At 41.8% G+C, this 17,812-nt stretch overlaps 1 protein-coding gene and 1 long non-coding RNA gene across 2 annotated transcripts in view; both read left to right on the forward strand.

Moving 5' to 3' along the window:
- Positions 1 to 2,973, forward strand: LOC134437779 (uncharacterized). The gene is made up of 5 exons (XR_010032478.1): positions 1 to 61; positions 832 to 971; positions 1,083 to 1,171; positions 1,948 to 2,064; positions 2,885 to 2,973. It is a non-coding gene; the product is annotated as an uncharacterized LOC134437779 (long non-coding RNA).
- A 7,613-nt stretch (positions 2,974 to 10,586) lies between these two features.
- Positions 10,587 to 17,812, forward strand: part of ptgr1.1 (prostaglandin reductase 1, tandem duplicate 1) — a 16,332-nt gene continuing 9,106 nt past the window's right edge. The window contains exons 1-6 of the mRNA XM_063186537.1: positions 10,587 to 10,656; positions 11,134 to 11,258; positions 11,684 to 11,729; positions 13,065 to 13,124; positions 15,231 to 15,398; positions 17,560 to 17,716. Coding sequence (XP_063042607.1) covers positions 10,640 to 10,656; positions 11,134 to 11,258; positions 11,684 to 11,729; positions 13,065 to 13,124; positions 15,231 to 15,398; positions 17,560 to 17,716 — 573 coding nt within the window. The 5' untranslated portion in view covers positions 10,587 to 10,639. The remainder of the gene's footprint in view (positions 10,657 to 11,133; positions 11,259 to 11,683; positions 11,730 to 13,064; positions 13,125 to 15,230; positions 15,399 to 17,559; positions 17,717 to 17,812) is intronic.

Here is a 17,812-nt window from a genome sequence, read left to right on the forward strand (position 1 = left end):
TATCCGCCTGTGTCGCGTCTCGTCCAACACTGCACTGTCGTGACTTGATCATTCAATGATGGTAAGTAATTATTTAACTTAATACTATGGTAGAAGTAAAATACACTCACTCGCCGTCGCCACTACTCTTTCAGCGTTTTAGTCCAGTGAGTTAATTACCTCCTCTGTTGTGTCGTGAAATGGCTTGGCCGAGCACTGTATCATAACACCGCAGCATCGCGCTAACTTGCTGCTGTCTTTGTGGCTGGCATCATAAGCTTTTGATGAACCCACTCAAAATGTGTCATGATCGGGCTATTTGAGTCAATTTTAGCGGCGTTAGCAGTAATGGTGATAATCTTTTATGATGCTAACATCCCAAACATACCCTATCAACACGGGACAGAAACAAAGGTAGTTTCTAGTCGACTAGCACTACTACCGGTAGTTCTGTAACTACCGCTGTGATTTGTATAACATTCGCCAAAAAAGCTATAGGTGCGAGTGTGATGTACATGATGTGTTCGATTATTTCCAATCAATTTCTGATGGCTTAATAATCACCGTATCCATGTTGTGCCGCCGACAGCAAACATTCTGTGTTGTGCTATTAGCTCACCTTGAGCTGAATTCATTTGACATCACGCAGTTTGTAACTCCTTGATTGTTGTAGCCTATTTACACAAATCCTAAATGGCCGTATTGTTAGTTTAATAACTGCATTGTGATATAGGCTATAACATGGATTAGGCTTCATCAAAATACTGTGAATTAAAGCTCATGCATGCATGTTGTATGCAAAACGTTCAAACTTTTTTGTCTTTCTTTTCCTCTTTGCTTTGGGTTGGGTAGAATTGTACGGTAGGTTCAGCCATTCCTTGATCGACCTGACACCAGCATTAGGCCTACTCGATGTGTATGAAGCAAGCTGCCTCTGCATCAAGTGAGGGAAGAAGCCGCCACTGAAAAGCTTTTTGGACTGTCATTTGAAGGTATGAGCCGAGAGTTGTAAACATGGATGCCAATTGTACTAGGCCTATATATTTTCACAGTGAAATCCCAATAACTAATATTCATACTTATTTATTCTTTTTCTGCTACAGGACACAAATGAAAGGACAGGAATTCTGCTCTGCGGCGTTGGCCTCACTATTTATTCAAGAAGCCCTTGGACACCACCAGAATGTATGAAGTAAGTTGTTTTTATGTTATGCATTAAAGCCCATGCATGCTGGCACGCACGCAACCCACCCCCCCCCCACCCCTCTCTCTCACTCACACACACACACTTGTTGTACAGCACTCAATAAGACAGGGGTCCCCAAACTTTTATCTCTGGGGGCCACATTATTGTTCCTTGCTGTGATCAGGGGTTGGGATGAATCATGTGGGCTGTATACTAGGCCACTGCCTGGTATAGCCCATAATTTATAGCACAAAAAAGTTAATCAATTTGAAATACCACAGGTTTTGCTTTTAACCATGTAAAAATAGCAAGGAAAGGTTAGACAAATATGGTGATTTACAGTTTATGAGCGATACAATAGAAATGGTAGGCCTGTTTACAGTGAGATGAGAAACTATCTAGACAAGAAACTTCTGGTTATTCATACTAGGTTAGTGACAATTAAACTGTAGGAAGGCCTGTTGATAAACAACATAAAATATTTAAAAAATATGTATTTTATCTTTTTTTTTCCTCTGTGAGGATTGCTTCTTTGGGCCAGTTCAAATAGTGAGGTGCAGAGAGGTGGAGGGCCGGTCAAAGGGGCATGGCGGACCGCATCCGGCCCCCGGGCCTTAGTTTGGGGACCCCTGCAATAAGAGCTTGCCTGATGCTGTTGTTTGGTGGCCTGAATGTGCATAGAATACCTACTGTCTACTTGAATAGGTTTATTGTATGTTCTATGTATTTCTATGACAAACTTTCAACCTTTTTGTGTTTCTTTTTCTTTTTGCTTTGGGTAGAATTGTAAACAGTAGGCACAGTCATTCCTTGATCGACCTGGCATCAACATCGCTTGATGTGTATGAAGCTGCAAGTGAGAGAAGAAGCCGCCACTGAACACCTTTTTGGACTGTCATGTGAGTGTATGAGCTGACAATTTAACTTCTTTAACTGTTGATCCTGCTGAGACATATGTAAGTGGCATGATAATGTCTCATTTACACTAATGTCAAGCTGGTCTCAGGCTAACAAGACTACCATGAAATCTTAAAGTTTTGGACAGGCGTCCGTCTCAATTTCACCATTGTGTTGTGCCATACTGGACAAGTATTACTTGCTCAGTTTTGACAACCTAATTCTATATTCTGCTGTGCAACTTGTGCACAAAATTATTCACAATTCTGCTCCACCACCTCTGAAAACTTTTATCCTTGCTCTGAACAAATTAGCAGAACAACTAGATCTACCACCAGAGGAAATAGTAGCCTCCTAAGCTGGGTAACAGCATACATTTGCACAATCTGTTTTTGCAGAGCAACTAAATAATGGAATGCCCTTCCCACCCACATATAAGGCATTACAAACTTTTATTCATTCTCACTTGGAGTGAAGAAATGGCTTTCATGTACCCAGTCTGGTCACCACTAATAGTTTTGCACATACCTGTTTTGACACTGAGCATATGGTAGTTTTTGCATATGACATATTTTAGTGTGTGTGTTATATGTTTTCTTACCTGCTCAGGGAATGCAGATGGGAATTAGCTTTTAGCTATAATGTGGTGCAGGTCATCTTTTTTTTTTTACTATGTAACTAATGTACTTTGCACATGGTCCCTAATGAAATAAACCAATAAACTAAACTAATTGTAAACATGGATGCCAATTGTACTAAATATTTTCACAGTGAAATCCCAATAACTATTATTCATAATTATTTATTCTTTTTCTGCTGTAGGACTCAAATGAAAGGACAGGACTTCTACTCTGCTGGGTCGACCTCACTACATATTCAAGAAGCCCTCGGACGTCATCAGAATGTATTAAGTAAGTTGTTGTTATGTTATGCATTAAAGCCCATGCATGCTGGTGTGCACACTCTCTCACTCTCACTTACTCTCTCTCTCTCTCTCTCTCTCTCACACACACACACACACACACTTGTTGTACAACACTCAACCAGAACTTGCCTGATGCTGTTCTGTGGTGGCCTGAAAGTGCATGGAATACCTACGGTCTACTTGGCTAGGTTGACTGTATGTTCTGTGTACGGGGTCATGTTCCCACAGCCCATTGGTCCCACAGCTTATTCCTGCTGCTCCATGTTCCCACATTTTTAAGAAATTATTCAAATATACAGTGCACAGCAATAATGAGTATACCCTTGTTGAAAAGTAACATTTTGAACACACAAGTTATTCCCAAAACGCCCAAAAAAGTGTAATACAACATCTTTTGAGCTTACATAAGAAAATTAAGGCCAATTGTATAACTTAAATGACATATTTGCCCATTTTTGTGAAATTATGCTGGTGCAAAATTGAGTACACGCCTATCATAGTGTCTGAGAAGGGGCCGTGTTGGCCTGAATTGTCTCGAAATTTAAAGGGATTAAAAGGGAGGTCATTGTTGTGCGTTTTATCTTTGCCTTGCATTTAACTTTTACATTTTGAGTCTGCACCTGGCTATAATTGATGTGTGTGAGATTCGAATGAAATCCTATAGGGAGTATCATGATCTGTTTCAGTAGTTACAGTACATGTTGACAAGCATATTTCTTTTGGTGAAATTCAGCTTCCTACTGTTGATGGCACCCACACAGCCCCAAGCCATGCCACTCCCACTACCATACTTGACTTTCAGCATGAGGCACTTTCCTTTGTACACATCGCTTTTTACCACCACACATGTTTGACACCATCTAAAGCCAATTTGTTTATCTTGATGTCATTAGATCAGAGGACATGGTTCCAGTAACCCATATCCTTAGTTTGTTTGACTCTGATGAGACCATGATAAACAAATTTGCATTTGATGCTGTCAAGCATGTGTGCCATTGACTGAAATGTTAAATACATCATTGCCGTGATTAAGGCGATTACATTTCTAACCAAATATTAAACATTGACATGTTATTTAGAGAGTCGAGAATTTTAACTGATTTGATATGACAATATGACCCGTTTCTTTTTTTTTCTGAAGAGAATGGTGATTTCATCACAATCTTCTAATTTTGTGAGTTACTTAATTCATGGTTTCTTGAAGCCAAAAATATGCAAGAATAAACAAATTATTGGCATAGTTTAAAATGTGGGTCGTGAATCTATAATCTATGAAAGTGTAACATTATTGATGGAATTATGGAAATAAATAAACATTTTCATGATATTCTAATTTTTTGGCCAGCACCTGTATGTGTCAGTTCATTCACAATCGTATGTAATTTGTGCCTGCACATACATCTGCATTAAGTGTAACGTTTCCCTTCTGCTTTGTGTGCTTTTTAATATCTTAGAGGTGTGTGAAGAGGCAATAAGGGAGAGATGGACGCTATTAAAAATGCGGGGATGGATCTGGCAGCCGACCGCTTTGGCACACCCAACAAGAAACAAAACAATAAAGAATACTAAAATGCATAATTTGTAAGCAGCTCATTTTTTAAAAACATTGTTTGCACTTGCTTGAAGGTGCACTGTGCAAAATTGTGGCCAGAGTAGGTATTGCATCTATGGTGCTCATTGAAACTGTGCTGTCTACTGCTAATTTAGATTTTTGCATGAATACCAAAGTGTAGTGAGTTTTGCAGCTAAAAATTTCTATTTCTGGAAATTCAAAATGGCGGACCATGGAGAAGATCCAACTTTTCATGTATGAAAAGTGCAAATTTCCCAGTCATGTTGAATACTTTGGTGGTGGTAAATATCTGTTAAAAAGTTAACATTTGTGAATGGGCATAATGAATTCTGGAAATGAACAACTAAAAATATTCCACGGTCCACCTTTAAAGGGGTATGCCACTATTTTGGGGCTTAATACAGTTAAAATCGTTGGCCAGGGTTTATATAGGTTGTTAAGTGTCTTATTTTTCATGTAAGCCGTTGTCTTGTTTTAAGACAAGTTAGAAGAGGAAGCATGTCGCTAAGCTAGTGAAAGTCAATGGATCCGTGTAGCATGCAGCAATGCTACATGGATGCATTGACTTTCACTAGCTTAGCGACATACTCCCTCTTTTAACTTGTCTTAAAGCAAGACAACGCTTCACATGAAAAATAAGACACTTTACCACCTTTATAAACCCCAGCCAACAATTTTAACTGTATTAAGCCCCAAAATAATGGCATATGCCTTTAAATATCCCTTTAATCCGGATCAGGCCCAGATAAGGTCAGGATAAGGTCCGGATATGGGCCAGATGAGCCCCAACTGTGTATTACGGATCAGGGCCAGATCATGGTCAGATGCGTATTACGGACCTGGGCCAGATCTGGCCCAGGTCGGCCACAAATTCCAAACATGTGGATTGGACCTGGGCCAGATCCATTCCGGATCCGTAATCCGGACCTGTTCCAGCTCAGCGCCATTGTAAAATAAGAAACCGGGCCAGACCAGGATTGCGGACCTGGCCCAAGTGCCTGCCAACATCTGTCACAGATCTGGGCCAGACCCATTTTGCTGTCTGGGAATAGATCTCAACACATTGCCATTTGATCATTCGATGTTTTAAACTAGCTCGGTAAGCTAAGTTGAGCATTTTACAGAACCAGATAGTCACACGTTATTATCAGACCACTACTGTAGGTGTAGAATGAAATTGCTGCCCCAATTTCTAACAAGACACATGCCATTAAAAACGAGACATATGGGAGCTTTGGAAGTCTTTGAGTAGCTTACTAAATAGATGGGAATGACACCGAGTCTACCAAGCTAGTGGCTAGCTAACCTGTCGTCAACAACACAGACCTAGGTATCCAGGTTAGGGTTAGTCTTAGAAAAAAAACTAGGGTTAGAAACAAAAAACTAACATCAAAAAGATAACTAGCTCCGTTATATGGCGGTGGGATCGATAGTCTGGCTAGTGGGAGCGAGCTGACCGGGGAGCGTCCTGCGTTGGGAGCGACAATCCGGGAAAGTTATGGGTAGCTGGCTAGCTAACGCCGAACATGCCATGTTGACAACAATCATAAATATAACCATTTAACAAGCCCCAAATTGCTCGACATTTTGCTGATTGATCAAGGAGGGTCATGTGGTTGAAAACGAGGCATTTTTGAACTGTATAAGTGAAAACACGATTTATTAGGAAACTTGTTTGTGGCTGTGGTCATCACACGAATTCACTGCTACGACGGCTGGAAGTTGCCGTTTCACCTACAAAGAGGCCCTCGCTAGTGGCTAGCTAACCTGTCGTCAATAGCAGAGCTAGGTATCCAGCCTTGTATTATATGCCTGCCCCAAATTCTAATAAGATCCATGTCATTAAAAACGAGACATTTGGGAGCTTTGAAAGTCTGTAAGTCGCTTACTAAATAGATGGGAATGACACCTGGTCTACCGACCTAGCGGCTAGCCATGTATTAGTTATGGGTATACAGCTAGCTAGCTAACACCGAACATGCCATGTTGACAACAATCATAAATATAACCATTTAACAAGCCCCAAATTGCTCGACATTTCGCTGATTGATCAAGGAGGGCCATGTGGTTGAAAACGATGCATTTTTGAACTGTATAAGTGAAAACACGATTTATTAGGAAACTTGTTTGTGGCTGTGGTCATCACACGAATTCACTGCTACGACGGCTCGAAATTGCCGCTTCACAAAGGGGCGTGTCGCGTGTACGAGACAGCTGTGACGTTACACAGAAGTGTGTGGGGATTGGTTGTTTGCCATCCAATTGCGTGACGTTGAGTGCTGAAGCAACCGTTTATCCCGCCCACACTGCTGCCCAGCTCTCCTAGACCCTGGTACAGCTTTTTGCTGTACGGGTCTGGCTGTGTAGCAACCCAATGTAAGTAGGCTGCCGGATGTGAGTGCCCGGATATCCGCCCGAGTATTTCCATGCATTTGCATTCATTTCCACCATCAGGAATGCTTTGCGGTACCACAGCTACCCGATGTGAGTCGCGCTGTGTCCCTTCTATGATTGTAGCCTACCGTAACAACTCGGCCTCGGCCCCCGACGCAAATATCCACCACACCACCACGGGTCCTCTGGTGTTGTGACCGGTTTAAGATCTTTTTTTCATATCCAATAATTGCACATTACGAGTGACAATTCCATCATGGATGCTTAAACGATATGTGCGAATGCAGTCATGTTGAATTTAGGGTGGCCAAACCATGCCATGTCATGAAGAACGTGCATCACATTATTTAAACAGCTCGTGTAAACAGTTATCCTGAGTGGCCGTGTCTTTTTGGAGATCGGAGGCTTGATGAGCAAAGAGATGGGAGAGAAATTAGTTGTGCGTGCGCACACAAGTCTGCACAATATCCACCGGAGACGAAGTTACTGGCTCCAATATTTCAGCGTCCCGTTTGATTCTGTACTGACACTTTTAATGTGCCTAGTTTCACGTGTTGTTGGCATCACCAAATAATCTGCACAATATGCGGCATAACTTTTCGAGTGCTACATTTAGACCGGGTAAAATATCGAGCATGGTCTGTCCCTTCAATAATATTAAGAGTGTCCCGTAACAACTAGGTCTCGGCCCCCGCCGCAAGTATCCTCCACCACGAAGGTCCTCTGATGTTGTGACCGTTTTAGGATATTTTCATATAGGCTAATACAGAAATAAGAGCGTGCGCGTGCGCCTCTGACTGTATCTAGACACGGAGGGAGAATTGCTCCAATATTTAGGCCTATATTCAGCGCCCAGCTTAATTCTGCACTGACACTTAATTTTAAATGTACATGGCACAATTAAATGAGCAGGCTATGTCTAAATGTACTAAGCAGACTCTAGTCACCAATCTGGCTTTGTTGTTTCGGCATCACCAATAATGGCAAAATATGCGGCATGGTTTCGCGTGTTGTTTTTGCATCACCAAATAATAACTACACAATATGCGGCATAGCTGCTGTTTTCTAACTCAGAGAGAAGGCTATGCCCAGATATTCTTTTAACTTGTAGGATATCCTGATGTTATGTTTCACTAATGTAAGGAGTAAAACTCAGAAACTTCCCGAGTGCTAGCTACATTTAGGCTGGGTAAACTCGTGACTTTAATGCCTTCCGAAACGGGCTATTCCAGTGTCTGTGACAGTGCATCTATTTTAGACTATAGTCTTGTGCAAAACGTTTTATTTAACATTGCGAATGGGCAGGATGATTTGCTTAGACACGTACGTGCTTCAGAGCAGCTAGAACTGTGCAAGGTGACTGCCGCAGTTTTCAGCTCAGTCCTCCTGGTTAATAAAAACAAAATATTGCCGACGAGAAAGTAACGCCGTTATCTTTTGATGGATTCCCTTTGGGTGCCCGGTTGAGACAGTTTAATTAACCAAATCAATTCGGTTTTAAGTTGTAATTTCATTTTTATTATTATTATTATTATTATTATTATTATTTTGATGTTATTGGTCACCGGGCCTATTCTTTTGATTGGGAGATCAACTCTCTGGTGTCGCCGAAACGGCGATGTGCTGTGGGCTCTTTACGCACGGCACCCATGTCCCTTCCATCTTCAGTCAGACTCAAATCGGACCGAAATCAAGTAGCTGAGGTAAAATTGGCGTAAATACTCGGTCGGATATCCGGGCACTCACATCCGGCAGCCTACTTACATTGGGTTGCTACAGGCTGCGCTAGGCTACCAAACCCCTACTGCAAAATTCAATTTGCGGCCGCTAGGGGCGTCTAGATTTCTAGGATAATGCCTCAACACAATATACTCTCTTCTAAAAAGACAATTTTGCTCTCAAATGACACAATCATTTTAATGCACACTCATATGAACCATTTGAACACAATGTGCATAGGTAAAACTAGCATGATGTACAGTAGACCTTATTTTGTTCAGTATTCCACTTGCTACAGAGTGTATTGTAAAGTAGCCTACTAAAATATTGTTTTTAGACTCAGAGCACACAGATGTGTGCCAATTGTCCATATTTTTTCTGACATTGAAAAAAGTTGCAATAATTTGCTGTAAAATATTGAGTAACTACATGAAATTGGTGTCTTGTATTACATATTTTAGAGATCAAAAACTAGGAAAAAAATGTGTGTGCTCACTGCATCCATTCCACTCGTCTTCATCAATATCACATGTAATGTGAGTCCTTATGGGGTGATGATTGCAGATTGTAAACACGCAGGCCTGCCGACAAGGGGGACACAGGGGCATGTTGTCACTGGCCCATGTACATAGGGGGCCCAGAATTGGGTCCCCATTACATTGTATGTAGTAGGGGGCCCTTTCAGATGACTTTGTCCAGGGCCCAGCGAAAGCTGTAAGCGACCCTGTAATTGTAAACAGATATGAAAGGAGTTTGCCAATGTGATGAAGTAGGCTACACATAGTAGGCCTATGGCAATTAATTTTAGTATGTTGAATGACCGTGTGTTCCATGAGAAAACCACTGTTTTAATTCATGAAAATTGTGTCAAGATCAGAGAATTGTGTGTAGCGTTTTGGGAAAAGTGTGCTTTAGAACTGACATTTGAGTGTAAAGATTGAATTGTGCTTGTAGTTGTAGACATTGGTTAGGGGAGTAGGGCAATTTTTGAATGTGTGCACTGGAAACAGTGTGGAAAAGCACTGCTTACAAAGCAGATCCTGGTATGTTCTAATTCTGCACGCAGTGTAATTACCAACATGGTAACTACACTGCGTGCAGAATTATTAGGGCAGGCAAACAAGTTTTTTGAACATACAGGACTTGCTTGATCACGTTTTGCGTGGGCCCACACCTCGAAGATTTCTAGCAGGCGCAGCTTTTCAGGGTAGCCTAAATAAAGTGGTGAACCGTGAAGAAGCAGTGTTGCGCTATTCTTTCCTTCAGTTGGCTGAACATACAGGGCTTGGAAAATAGCCATCTGCGTGAAATTAACGCTGTCCAAAATAATTGTCCAATTTGCACATGGCCTATTCTGAAACATAACTCACTTGTGGGGCCTACTGAAAAGTTTGACTCACTCTGGTGAGTGCAGATATGGTGTGCGCTAATCGGGTGGCTCTAATGTAGAACCATTGTCCTATTAGCTAGACCATGTCTAATTTATAGCCTGGCTATGAAGTTAACCTGAGAATAGGCCTACTTTGCGGTGTGTGTGGGGTGACAACTGTCTGTGAGTTTGTGTGTGTAGGCCTACATGTTAGAAATAAAAAAGAAAGAGAGAGAGAGACATGGACAGATAGTTGACATGGACAGATTTTCTTTCCACATTTACATTCTTTCTTCTTACACTGACTAATACCAGATGCAACTAAGAAAATCTTTGGTAGTTCCACATCCTTTTTTTGCGAATACACCGAGCGTGAATGAGCGTCTGCCTGACAGACATGTCATCATAAAATCTCATCGACGATGCTACGGCTCTGCCGCTGCTGATGTACGTAGCCAATCAGAAATCACGCCCTCTATGACCCGGTGACTTTTGAGCCAATCAGAGATGTAGAAAGGACCAAGCGGGCGGTCTACTTGCTAACTTTCGCTGCAATCAAAATTGAAGTGTCGTCTCGCGGTGCTGTAAATTCATTCCATGGAAAACGACGCAAGGTAACGTTTCAACCTGGTGTTGTGCAACACTCCTTTTCCGAGGGTTTCTGAGTGTACAGCAAACTCAAAATTGGCCATTTTTTCCGTTTAAATTAGTTTGGAGACTGCATGAAAACTGGGATGGAAACAATAGTCTACACCGTGGCGGCAAAATGTGGCTCACCTGCTAGCATGCATGCATATACCAACTCTTTTTTTTGTCACTTGTTTACATACAGTTATGTAAAGACAAAGTTGTCATATGCCTATTTAAAAGGCTTTTCGTCAATGGCGCATGACTTACTAATACCTCGTGCACGAGTTTGACAGTAGGATACAGAAACGGTAGGAGGAAGTGTGCAAGTGACGCGAGAAACAGTCATGTTATCTGATCAATGTGATAACGACGCTTGGGAGATTATTTCTACATACCGGTATGCAGCTCTGGTATCGACAAAAGAGGTAGAACTATCCACATACGTGTTGTTCTCTCAACAGTGTTCCTAAACAGAGAACCATGGTGCAAGCCAAAGTATGGATCCTTCGCAAGCACTTCGATGGCTTCCCCAAAGATAGCGATTTTGAGCTGAAGGAGGAACAGCTACCTGAGCCCAAGGATGGAGGTGAGTCAGTGGATTCTTGTTGCGCTGCGAGGATTCAGAAGTTGAATTCAATAGTGTTTCTCTCAGGAATGGGCTATTCGGTTTGGAAGTAGGCTACTGGTCTCAATTAATGGCACAAAGGTAGAATAAAATGGTGAATGAAAATGGATTGTCATTTTCCAGGTTGTGATAAAGTTTTGGGTTTTTACTATTTTTCAATTTCATTAACAACAGTGTCTAGTCACTCACCTCCATTGGGTACAAGGGAACAACTGGTGTAATATCAGTGCTATGTAATATCAGTGTTGTAGTACTACTACCTACTTACACCACAAATGTACTCCTACGTTCTCCTTGGCCACCTCTGTAAATGCACAGGTACTATCTGGTGTTTCCTTGAAACTGAAATCTGTCATCAGACGTGCCTGTTATGTCTTGTCTTGCAGAGATACTGCTGGAGGCTGTGTTTCTCAGCGTAGACCCTTACATGAGGTATGCATGACAGTATGATGTTATCCATCGTCAGCATTTCCTGTAGAACATTTGTTTGTCAAGGTGGGTAGTAGGCTACTCAGGGTGTTGACCTGTATATGTGACGGTCAATGATTGCAAGGTCTATTTCGTACAGTTTCATATGAAATGTGATACAAAACTGCCCAACCACCGAACCTGTAAACATTGTTTTCTAAAGCAACGTTATCAGTACAAAATCTTAATAATGTTTTTGGGGGACCTACCTATTCAAAGTGGTAGGTGTTTGTTGTCAATATGAGTGCAGAAGAAACCCAAGTGAAAAAGAAATAAAGTCTGCGACACTGCTTGTCTATTGTGCTTGTCCTGTGAATTATGTAATGGAGCGCAACGTTTCAACCTGCAGAAGAAACCCTACACATGTTATGATGGTTTTACATGCGTATCATGACTGGTTTTTATCCAATGGAGTCCTTGAAAGCCACCCGATAGGTTACATTCAGAATGATGAAGAGCTGTCCATGTGTATTACATTGATCACATTGTTTGTGATTAATACATATTAATCTTGCAAGGATTGAAATCCATGGACACCCACTCTGAAGATCTAGATTCACAGATGTCTATTGAAATTATAGAAATATGATATGAAATTGAAATATGTGGCATATTTTGCCAACATTTTAGTAGCAAAATCTGAGCTGTGTGCTGAAAATTTTGTGTGGAGCGTCAAACCCTTTATACCTGAAGAAGGCCATGTCGGGTAAAAAACATTGTGTATAATAAGCCGAGAGCAATTACAGAAATCAAACATTTCCTCCTTTTTCCTTCTTTCTTTCATAATTTCCCGAAGAATTCCGTAGACATTAGTAGGAGAATACTTGAAAGGGGCGGGAGTAGGGAGGCAAATTATCGATTAATTCATTAATCGTTAGTTGATTGCCTTATCAATCGACTTACGATTAATTGATAAGCAGCGTTTTCCCCCCGAAATCTCAATGTTTCTCGAAAAAAAACGTACTAAATCTAAAAATTAAAATTAAAAAGTGAGATAAAATACTACATTTAAATGAATTCTATCTTCTTTCATCCAAAGGTGATTTAAATATTCTCACTATTCACACCCCTCTTCACACACACTCTTTACATGCCCATTTCACCTGGGTCTCTTGTCAGTTGAATTGGCGATTGCGATTATTGTTTTTTAATCGATTAAAGTCGATTAATCATTTTCATCCCTAGGCGGGAGTGTTGACGGCTATGAGATGTGGGTGATGCCATATGTAAGCTGCTTTAAGGGTGAAGTTACTGTAGAAAAGTGGTTATTGCATGTCTTTTCTCTTCTCTCCTTTTCAGGCCTTTCAGCCGCGTGCGAATGAAGGAGGGAGATGTGATGATCGGAACACAAGTGGCCAAGTAGGAGCACAAACGCATACACACACACACACACACACATATGGGTAGCATTAACACAACTGAGGCAGATGCGTGCACACACACACGCAAACACACAGCATCTGTCTGCTGTTAGCAGAGCTGACCTCACAGTACGTAGTTGCTTTGGCAACCAGATCACACACAATGCACACTGGGTAATGTGGAGAAACCAAGTGAGCTGGTTTACACACACACACACACACTCTGGTTCTGGTTCTTGTTCTGTCTCTGTCTGTCTCTCTGTCTCTCTGTCTCTCTCTCTCTCTCTCTCTCTCTCTCTCTCTCTCTCTCTCTCTCTCTCTCTCTCTGATACACACACGTACGCATGAACATCTGTCTCCATGAGTTGTTTATTTATTTGTGAGAAGAAGGACTGTGGAACAAAAAAAAAATCCCTCAGAAAAAGCAATTCCCCAAACCACCCAGACCACAGACACCGTAGTTTATCAAAAGGTCACTTTGCTGGAAGTTCAAAATGGCTGCCATGTGTTAGTGATTACGGGGTCCGGCTTTGATGGAGTGCACTCTCTTGAGCTTGTGTCTGGCAAGGATCCACATGCAGTATATCCTGCCTGTCTGAGAACACGGGCACAAGTCAAATTACCACCTCCCCGTCTTTCCTGTGTCTTCTGGCCTCTTACCTTGGTCTCGCCAAAGACGTTGCCTTGGTGTGAAAAAAAGATAAAGTTTCCCCACTTTCGACCTATGCCGAGCATATTTTGGAGGGCTTTTCCCCCATTACTAAGCCACTATGCCAACATTGAAACTGATAAAAAAAACCGCTAACAATACCTCGATATTAGGTTGGATATTGTAGTTACGGCAAATTTGACATGGCAACATCTCTAAAATTTGGACTATAAGGCTTTGTCACAAGATAAAGGAGATTTTGATTTTGAGTAAATATGTAGATACTGAACTTTGCTTTTTTTAGGGCAGATTAGACATCCCTCCAATTCCCATTGTCATTGTGACGCAGCACTGCACACAACGAAATTGTATTTACCGGTATGCTTAACCCGTCAAGGGGGCAGCCCCCAATGGTGCCCCAAGGGAGCAGTGCGGCGGGACGGTACCATGCTCAGGGTACCTCTGTCATGGAGGAGGGTGGGGAGAGCACTGGTTAATTACTCCCCCCACCAACCTGGCGTGTCGGGAGTCGAACCAGCAACCTTTGGGCTGCAAGTGACGAGTCATGAGACTGAAGGCATCAGAAAAGGACGAGAGGAAGTATGTTGACTTTCACCCCGTCAAGAAGTATACTGTATGCAACCCCATATTGGAATGGTAATAAGAGGAAGTGTTGTCAAAGGAACAGACCACACAACATTAGTATGTCTCTATGATGTGAAATTTATTATATATCAGTCATTTTTGACAGCACCACTGTTGTGTGTATGATGTATGCCGTGGCAGCTGGATCTCCGAGAATGGAACCAATTACAGACCAATTTGTGAAAGCCACTCTTCAAGAATGGATTACCGACCAGGCACAGAAGAGCTTGTTTGTAACTTGGAAAGCAAATAGTCAAGTCGTAAAACACAATGTAAAAGTGGTTATATTTCCGTGACGTCTTGGGGCGTTTCAAAGGTTGTCGCATGATCAATCACAGCATGTTTAAATTGCACAGATGTTGGTGGGAAACCAAACTCTTTCCTTTTTTTGTTACCCAGGTTGAAGAGTGGGAACATTCAATTATTCATTGATCAATTTATTCATTCTCATTTGATTAATGAATATGAATATAAATTGATGTAAATGTATTGTTTGATCTCACTTTTAATTAAAATTAGATTTAATATAATTTTTTTGAAACATTGAGATTTGGGGTAAAAAAATAATTGACTTATCAATTGATCGTAAGTGGATTGTTAAGGCAAAACAATGAACAATTAATGATTTAATCGCTTATTTGCATCCCTATTTCTGCAAAGACATCTCTACGACACGCTGCTGCGAGAGCATACAGAGCCCTTTCCTCCCTAACCATTAGGCCACGCCCCCCCCACATTATTGCATTCTGTATTGTATTGTATTGTATTATGCTGTGTATAACTCCATCTCTCCTTTCCTCCTCTGTGTAGGGTGTTGCAGAGCAAGAACCCAGCGTTCCCCGAGGGCGCTCACGTGGTCAGCAGGGCGGGCTGGAGGTCCCACACCCTATCAGACGGCTCCGGAGTCCAGCTCCTGCTCTCTGATTGGCCGAATGATGTGTCACTCTCCCTGGCACTGGGCGCCATTGGCATGCCAGGGTAAGATTGATAGATGGATGGATATTATTTTACCCAGTTGATAACGTTTCTTTTTAGTGTGTGTGTGTGTGTGTGTGTGTGTGTGTGTGTGTGTGTGTGTGTGTGTGTGTGTGTGTGTGTGTGTGTGTGTGTGTGTGTGTGTGTGTGTGTGTTGTATGGACGTATATACAGTTGCACATGTGTGCAGCAGATGTGGTGGTCATTGTCATCAGTCAAGTTAAATGAAGTGGACCGTCTGTGATGCAACATTGCTATGTAAACCTAAGAGGACTGAACGCTTAGATAAGAGCACTTGCTGTCAAAGGACGACTAAATCGGCAAGCGGGATGTTGCATGGGGACAAGCCCCCAAAAGTTGTTGTGGATAGGCTGACAGCGGGGAAACTGAATTGTTTTCTCCACAGATGCGGAGCGTTAGCAAAGCGTGAGGCCACAAGCACAGGAGTTAGGATAATGGCCTGTAAGTCCCAAGACTCCTCTCCTAATCCTATCTTAGTTTTGTAGGTCCATGCCCCTAAGGCAGTGATTCTCAAACTTTTACAGACCGAGGACCACTTTGTCCCCCCAAACATTTTCAGGGACCACCTATCAACTGAATTGACAGTTGACTGGTGCTAATTTGACACTGTTCATTTTGATGCAGATCACTTACTTTTTATTCACATTTACAAGGCTGTCTTATTGACGTGAAAATATGACTTCTGACATGTTTGGCTGTGTACTAGCCTAATCTTGCAAATATAGACTTCTGCTAGCTTGTCTTGGAAAAGTAGAAATCCCCTTGCGGACCACCTGAGCTCTGTCGCGGACCACCAGTGGTCCCCGGACCACACTTTGAGAATCACTGCGCTAAGGTGATGGTTACAGGTATCCGTATATTTTTAGATTTGGATATTTTTTTAATTCGATCATGTGTAAACGCAACATGTGGATGAAAATTAAAACTGCATCGTAACGGGTGCGTTTTTGCCCCCTACATGGGATACTTTCAACAAAGATTTTTGATATGCGCTTTGTAAAACTATGCTTACGTGTAAACGGAAGACCAAAACCGATGCGTTTTCAAAAAGATCCATATACTGTATACTGTAAACAGCTTTTAAATCCAGCTGCACCAATCGATCAGCACCTGGCTCTAATCAAAATGTCTGTGGTAAATTGGGTTGAGGAGGCTGTGATGAAAGAGTTGAGCATGGACGGCCGCATGTTGTCAGCCCTGTCTCACTCGCCCATGTGTTACGAGTTTATTTACAAATTCTTCAACACTCTGTCTTTAAAGGTTTCTCCAAACCATCTGGCTTTGTTTGGCAATCTGTAACGTGACGATAATGTGCGTATGTTATTGGGAAAGATAACTGTGCGTAGCTGCTTTGTGTTTGTGAGTCAGATTTACAGGATATGAACACCATTGAAGAAAGGAATAAGTTCCACTAAACGACGGATCTCGTCCATGTTTACTTCCTTTATTTGTTCTTGTTTTTTTGGGATACACAGGCATGTGTGGAAATCATTTATGAATAAAAACAAGGATTGCCTTAGAAGGATTACGCATGTTATGTTAATGTAGTATTTGTGTGGAAGATTTTCATTACTTTTTTATTCTAGCAGGCTTATTGTTTTTAAACTGTGTAATCTAGGAACAAATAAACTGTGTGTGTGAAACAGACATGTAGGCAGCAAATCAGACATTAATGTCTCTTAGAGAGTTGTGACTGTCAGAGCTTTCCTGAGAAAGTGTAAAACAAGTTTTGTCTTGCTTTGTGGCGGCATATGCAATGCATTTACTACCCATATGGTATGGATACACGTCATACCATACACGTCAAACATTGCTCATGGGGATCTAGATTTGAATGCAGTCTGGGTCATTTATCAACCCTACCTTCTCTTTCTCTCACCACTTTCCTGTTGCTTCTTCATTTTTTAAAAATCCAGAATGCACTCTCAAAGAAAAATGTCTGCACACTTGAATCATTTTTCTTCTTCTAATGGCCAAGCATTCGGTCTAATGACCTTCCTCAGGAGGTTGTTTGGCACCTTTCAATCGTGAGTGTAATTTGTTTTAATATAGAAAAGGCACTAAGCCCTCCCCCCAATGTTCAGAAATAAAAGAAATTCTCTCTCTCAGAAAATTACTTTTAACCCACCCTGTTGCTCCACAGGCTGACTGCCTTATATGGTTTGGAGGAAGTGTGCCAGCTGAGGGCAGGCGAGACGCTATTGGTCAACGCGGCGGCAGGTGCCGTGGGAACGGTGGTGGGCCAGATCGCCAAGCTGAAGGGATGCCGTGTGGTCGGCTCGGCCGGCAGCGACGCCAAGGTGGTTACACACACACACACACACACACACACACACACACACACACACACACACACACACACGCGTCAGCTACCTGTTTATATCTGTAATGTACTA

Source organism: Engraulis encrasicolus, chromosome 21 (genome assembly GCF_034702125.1).
Source record: "Engraulis encrasicolus isolate BLACKSEA-1 chromosome 21, IST_EnEncr_1.0, whole genome shotgun sequence".
Taxonomy (NCBI): Eukaryota; Metazoa; Chordata; class Actinopteri; order Clupeiformes; family Engraulidae; genus Engraulis; species Engraulis encrasicolus.